This window comes from Sinocyclocheilus rhinocerous, unplaced genomic scaffold (assembly GCF_001515625.1).
Source record: "Sinocyclocheilus rhinocerous isolate Xijiao unplaced genomic scaffold, SAMN03320098_v1.1 scaffold61, whole genome shotgun sequence".
Taxonomy (NCBI): Eukaryota; Metazoa; Chordata; class Actinopteri; order Cypriniformes; family Cyprinidae; genus Sinocyclocheilus; species Sinocyclocheilus rhinocerous.
In genome coordinates, this window is record NW_015640445.1 from 2609029 (window position 1) to 2615623 (window position 6595).

The following is a 6595-nucleotide window of genomic DNA, read 5'->3' on the forward strand; positions in this document are numbered from 1 at the left end:
TGCACCCGAAGATGCGCATCTTCGTCGGTATCTTGAACGGTAACCGGTGAAGGGCACGCAGGTCCAAGATTGGTCGTAACCCACCGTCTTTCTTGTGTACAATGAAGTAAGGGCTGTAAAACCCCGTATCGGCTCTATCGCATCCTTCGCCAGTAGAACTGCGATCTCCACTCAAAAGACAGAAGTGGATGCCACTGAACTTGGGGGGACGCCGGGCGAACTGAATCGCATAGCCGAGGCTGATGGTCCGCATGCTTACCTGGTTCCACAGTTTGGCAGAGGGTGCGTGAGTAGGGCCTTTGTTGACGCTCTCGAACCGCCCGCTGCTGCCTGCTGGCGATGGAGGAGGATGAGTGTGGTCCGGTGTTGATCCGTCCGCGACTCTCTGTGCCCTCCTGGGACAGTGAAAACTGCTCTCGCGTCGAGATTTTCCATATTCTTCACCTGGCCCTCCTCCGGGGGAGGGAGAGGTGCATTCACCATCCCCCAAAGAGCAGATTCCTCCCTCTCTGGGTCGCCCGTCCCTGGGCCTCTTGCTCTTCTGCTCACCGCCAGGTTTGACGGGGGCCTGGACGGGCGGGGCAGCCTGCCTACGCAAAGCTCCACGGCACCGCTTGCTCGAGGCTGCTGCGGATGTGGCGCGGGAGCGGGGACGGACGCAGGGGGGCCGCCCTCGGCAATGAGCAGGCTGGGACGCTGCGGCCGGCGGACGGGTGGAGGCAGCAGCTGCCCTCCAGGGCAGGATGTGAATCGCCTCAGTCTGCTTCTGTGCAGCCGAAAACTGCTGGGCAGAGCTCAGAAGAGGCCGGTTCTGGGACACAGGGGCATTGAGGAACTGAACTTTGTCGGCGTCCCTCATGTCGATCAGACACAGCCAGAGATGGCGCTCCTGGACCCCAAGTGTGGACATCGCACGACCCAGAGAACTCGCGGTGACCTTCGTTGCTCAGAACGCGAGGTCAGTAGCGGTTCGGAGCTCTTTCAGAACTTCCGGATCGTGACCACTCTCGTGCAGGCCCTTCAGTGCCTTGGCCTGATGAACCTGCAGTAACACCATAGCGGGTAAGGCGGAGGCAGCTTCTCCACAAGCCGTATAAGCACCGCCGGTCCGACCAGACAAATGCCTACAGGCCTGGGAGGGGAGCGGCGGGTTACCCTGCCAGGAGGAGGTGGTCTTAGGACACAACTGCGTCGCTACCGACCGCTCCACCGGGGGGATCGCCATATACTCCCTAGCTGCACCCCCGTCGAGGGTGGTGAGGGAGGAGGAACCAGCAGGTCGGTTTCCGGCAGTAAAAGATGCCGTCCATGACCTGGTGAACTCCTCATGCACCTCCAGGAAGAAAGGCGGGGCGCTGAGAACCAGCGCGTGCCACCCCAAGAAACCAATCGTCCAACCTCGAGGGCTCGGGACGCGGTGGAGGTTTCCACTCGAGCCCTACTCTCTCGGCGGCCCGGGAAAGCATAGCCGACATCTCCGGATCCGATTCAGGCCTTGCCACCATCCTGGAGGGCGCGGCAGCGCAGCCGAATCTTCCTCTCCAGAAAGCTCTCCCTCCGATGCAGTGACCGACATGCGGTCGTCGGGAGGAGCACCGAAGGATACCGCTGGTACGCTCTTAGAAGAGGGCCCAGCGTGTTCCTTTGGCGGCTCAACTGGTTGCCTCAACATGACTCCACTAACGCCACCTCAGCGTGTTTAATGCCCAGACACATTAGGCAGCGATCGTGACCATAACCCGGCGCCAGGTAACGACCGCATCCAGAAACGCACGGGTGAAACGGCATCTTTAAAAAGATGATCCGTCGTCTTTGCAAAGACGCACCCGTGTAAGCTCTTTTAGAGAAATAGGCTCTTTCAGGGAAATGCTCTTTTAGGTGCTGAGGCGCACAGGGGAAATGGCCGCTTGCAGCACGACAGGGGGTAGTGCAGCCTGAAGTGCGCAACCCACTCGACACAGGAACGACCACTGCTGAAGCGCCATCCGCCAACACAAAAAGCTCCCTAGAGCGCGCTAGACTCGTCACACACAAAGCAATTTGGTAGGAGCAGAACGATGTTGTCGCTAGGCTCCGAAGCGAAAAGCTGGTATGCGTTGCACCGGCTGCCTTTTTATGCTCACGCTGTGATCAGCAGCAACTGGATGCAATTATCGCATGCCAATGTGCATTGGCTCGTTTAGTTTACACTCGGAAGTAGATTGGTCTCTCTAAGCGAGATTCCAATTCGTCAGTCACCAACGTGACGTCGAGAGTGACCGACTGAAAGGGAACTGGGAGAGCATGAGATTCAAGAGCAGTCTTGAGTGTGTGGGTGGAAATATTCAGTGTCGACTGTCAGGTTTTTTTTCTTTTGCTTCTGCTTCTGCTTCAGTTGCTTTAGGCGTAGAGGTGTCACGCTGAAGTGTCAAAACACTACCAGGTGTGCCAATGTGTGACTCACACTCCAGCTCCTCTCCCGTCCATCCAATCACAGCGGAATTGCCAATCACGATCTCGGTAAACGGCAGCTTGACAATAGCTAGTCGGACAGCAGGCTTGAGTCAATAAACCTACGCCAACCTTGTGTTGCATTTGAAAAACAAAGTTGAGTGAGTTTTGTAAACTGATGCGCTAACTGATAGATATACTGTAGGTAGTTTAATATCTGTCTGCTCTATCATATCCTTCTATACACACTATTTTGCTCGTATTCGTCATATCGTGTATGATATGATCCTTAATATTTGTTGCCTTTGTCAGTTTTGTGGGGGTGGTTGAGCGCTGCTGTCTGATCGCTCCGCCTGCTCTGATTTGTTTACTTTCCTCCATGACGAAGCTCTTTCACTATGGTAGTGGTGTAAACAGCCTTATCCTTCCCAGGGGTCCTGCCAAGGTGCTGCTTCTGACTCATCCACCCAGAAGTGGGTTTGTGTGTGTCTGAAAAACCATGTTTGTGGAGTTTTAATTGGGTAGTTGACAAGCAACATTTATATTAACTGTTTTTATTCAGCATCAGTATTTTAAGTTATAAATGTATAAGGAAAAGTGTGTATTTTAGATTCAGTGACTGGTCAGTTTCAACAATTTTAATCTCATTTTACCTTCCTGCAGGTTGCTTAAATAGCCCTGCAGTATGACAAATTCATTTTTAAAAGAACATATATTACATATTCATATAATTACATATATATATATATATATATATATATTCCATGTAGTCTCTTTCAGTTAATATGAACTCATTAAAAACATGTATAATTACAAAAAAAGTTGTTTAAAATGGATAGATGGAGTATTAATGGAGTATATTGCTACACTGCTATAGTTAAGGTTATCTCAGTGTTGCTATTATTAACTAAAAATATTAAAATCATTTTCAGTCATTGAAATTAAGATTAAATAAAATTTAAATATTAGATGAAAAACTTAAAAATGTTGCCTTGGCAATTAAATGAAATAAATATGTTTAAGTCCTAAAATTAATAAAAATAAAAATAAATTAAAACTAAATAGAAATAATAATACATAAAAATGACAATAAAATGACTAAAACTTCAATTTGAATTTAAATGTTAACTGAAAATATAAAAATAAAAGCTAATTATAAATATTATAATAGTATAAAAAATAATACAAAAATAACACTGATTAAACTATATTAATAAATGCTGAAAAAAATTGTTGTTCATTGATAGTTCATATTACCGAACGCAGTAGCTAATGTTAACATATTCAATCTTATTTTAAAATGAAAATGAAAATATTATTATTCTCCTGAAATCATTTGCATCAAATTATTGACAATTGATAAATTATCCTTTTTACCTTTTTTACAATGTGTCCCTTTATATATCTGTATAAGTCTTTAATGGGCTTTCAAGTGCCGGTTTAAAACCAAAACAATTCTAAATGCTTTCAACAGATTCTTTTCAAAGACATTTAACTGGCACACCAAGCTGCAGACGTTTCCTAAATACAGATTAATGCCTTTCCCCTGAATCGACTGGCCTCACTTACTAGATTACAGAACACAGGTCTAATTCATTTAATGTGTCGATGCAATAAATAAACCTCACGTTGAGTATAATTACAAAGACTCTTAATCAATACTGCCCTACATCCCGGAGATGAGGTAAACAAAGGAGTCTGGAGAGATAGCCTTCCAAACTTCCTTTTTTACTTCACATGTATTATTTCTCTCCTTGTGTGCTCAGTTATTGTGTTAGGGTCTTCTTTTATATTACTGCCGCTCTAATTGACTTTATCCAATTGTTTCAGGTGTTTGTGGATGCTGTGGGGCCCTGAGACCCCGTTATAAGAGACTGGTGGATAACATCTTTCCTGAGGACCCTGAGGTGAGGTCAGATGAAATAAAAGCTGAGCCAGAGAAAGGAATGCTTCACTAGGTTTCTAGTGGTTATCAGCCATAAGTGATCAATGCAGTGATGTAGACATAGGCTTTCAATGGTGACATTCATTAGTTTTAGAGCCACTGTGGCGTCGCAGATCTGCTGCATGCTCACCTGATTGCCTGATTTAACAGACAAGTTGTCTGTTTCAGGGATTTTCATGCTGGGGTTCGGAAAATATGAGAGAAAATAAAAAGAATTTACAAAAGGTATTTTAAAATTAAGAAATAAAGTGTGGTTTTGTGTTTTTTTTTGGTTAATTTCTTACAACGTACATATTTTCAATTTTTAGTTTGCTTAGTAATATGAAAAAAAAAATTGCTAATAAATTTCAATCCTTAATTACACAGAAGCTATTTTTAAATAGAGAGACTGAAATTATAATCTTGTAAAATGTACTTAAAATCTTTATTTACTTTAACTGATATTTTACAGTGTAGTTGTATGCCACTATTTTTTATTTTATTTCCTTTTTACGGTTTTGGAATTATATTTATTAGAAAAAGTTTAAATTGCACTAAAATTTTTTATCTAATATTAAAATGTTTATCAAATATTGTAATACTGGGAAGAAGAAAAAAACAACAAAGATAGGTGTTATATATGATAATACTATAAAATAAATTAAAAGAGTAAAATGAAAAATGCACTGATAATTTAATGCAAATTATATTTTAAGTAATTTAACAGGTTACAAATAAAAGCCTAATTGTATAAAGAACCCCTCGTCACATATTGCACCATGTGAGGTTAAAGCACAAAAATGGAAATTGTTTGAATCTGTCTGTCTTCTGAATTATGAGACAAGCTTAAGAATCTGTATTAGGATCTGCATTAGACTCAGAATAGAAGATCAATCATCTATGGAAGATTCTTTTTGGGTAGAGACAAGTTTAAAATGATTTTATGGTTCATTTTTCTTCTTATGTCTTTCTCTAATAGGCCTCTTTTCAATGTTCTCTTGCTCTCTGTCTATCTGCCTGTCTTGTCTTTGTGTAAAGGACGGTTTGGTGAAAGCTAACATGGAGAAGCTTACTTTTTACGCCTTGTCTGCTCCGGAGAAACTAGACCGTATCGGTGCCTACCTGTCAGAGAGACTATCCAGAGACGTTGCCCGGCATAGATATGGGTATAAACAAAAAATGCAGTGATTGTTTCTGCCTGGCTCTGTGATTTATACCCGACATAATAATCTGTGATCATCACTGGGCAGTGTGTGTGTCTCACAGGTATGTTTGTATTGCGATGGAGGCATTGGACCAGCTGCTGATGGCCTGTCACTGTCAGAGTATAAACCTTTTTGTGGAAAGTTTCCTTACTATGGTGCGCAAGCTGCTGGAGGCAGACAAACCCAATTTACAGATCCTGGGCACTAACTCAGTGAGTGAAATTTACTGCCTTTCATAATTCACTTACAGCCCCTATTGATGTAGTTACAGATTTAGAACACCATGTGGAAATGATCACTTGATAAATCTAGCTTGAGTCGGGCGTCTCTGCAGTACAGAGGGAGATGTGGCTGCTGCATCAACACCATGGGTTCAGGAGTCAGTCTTGCAGTGATCTCGGAGGATCAGACCAGAACTAAGAAGTTTCAAAAGCTCAATCCGCTTGATTACACAGAGTGCAAAGCTGTAACATTTTGGCTTCACCTCAATCAAGCACATCCAAACTATATTAAATATAAAGCCCTCCTTGCCAATCAAATTCCCACAGTGTCACATCTCCTAAATATACTGCTGCTTTCAGTCTTGTTCAGTTCAGTTACAAATTAAGAATATATATATAATTAATTAAAACAATTATTATTATTTTTTATTTCAGTATATTTTAAAATGTAATTTATTCCTGTGATGACAGCTGAATTTTCAGTCTTGTCTAGTCTTAAAATAAAATGTATCCTCAGCAAGGATGCATTAAATTGTACAAAAGTGATGTTTCAAAGGATTTCTATTTAAAATAAATGCTGTTATTTTGAACTTTCTATATATATGTAGTAGTGCTGTCAAACGATTAATCGCAATTAATCGCATCCAAAAAAGGTTTTTGTTTACATAATGTGTGTGTACTGTGTATATTTATTATTTATATATAAATACACGCATGCATGTATATATTTCAGAAAAATATGTTATGTTTGTATATTAAATATATTTATAATAAATAATTGATGTAAAAAAAAAAGATATGAATATAAATATATA

At 42.0% G+C, this 6595-nt stretch overlaps 1 protein-coding gene across 4 annotated transcripts in view; it reads left to right on the top strand.

Moving 5' to 3' along the window:
- Positions 1-6595, top strand: part of LOC107752767 (protein EFR3 homolog B-like) — a 27479-nt gene that overhangs the window by 5328 nt on the left and 15556 nt on the right. For 2 of the 4 annotated variants that reach the window (XM_016568819.1, XM_016568820.1), the window contains exons 1-5: positions 2385-2499; positions 2819-2903; positions 4261-4337; positions 5393-5520; positions 5621-5771. In XM_016568819.1, the coding sequence (XP_016424305.1) occupies positions 2431-2499; positions 2819-2903; positions 4261-4337; positions 5393-5520; positions 5621-5771 (510 nt within the window). In that variant the 5' untranslated portion in view covers positions 2385-2430. Of the gene's footprint in view, positions 1-2384; positions 2500-2794; positions 2904-4260; positions 4338-5392; positions 5521-5620; positions 5772-6595 lie in introns of those variants that run through there. The other 2 variants (XM_016568822.1, XM_016568821.1) reach the window with 2 other exon arrangements.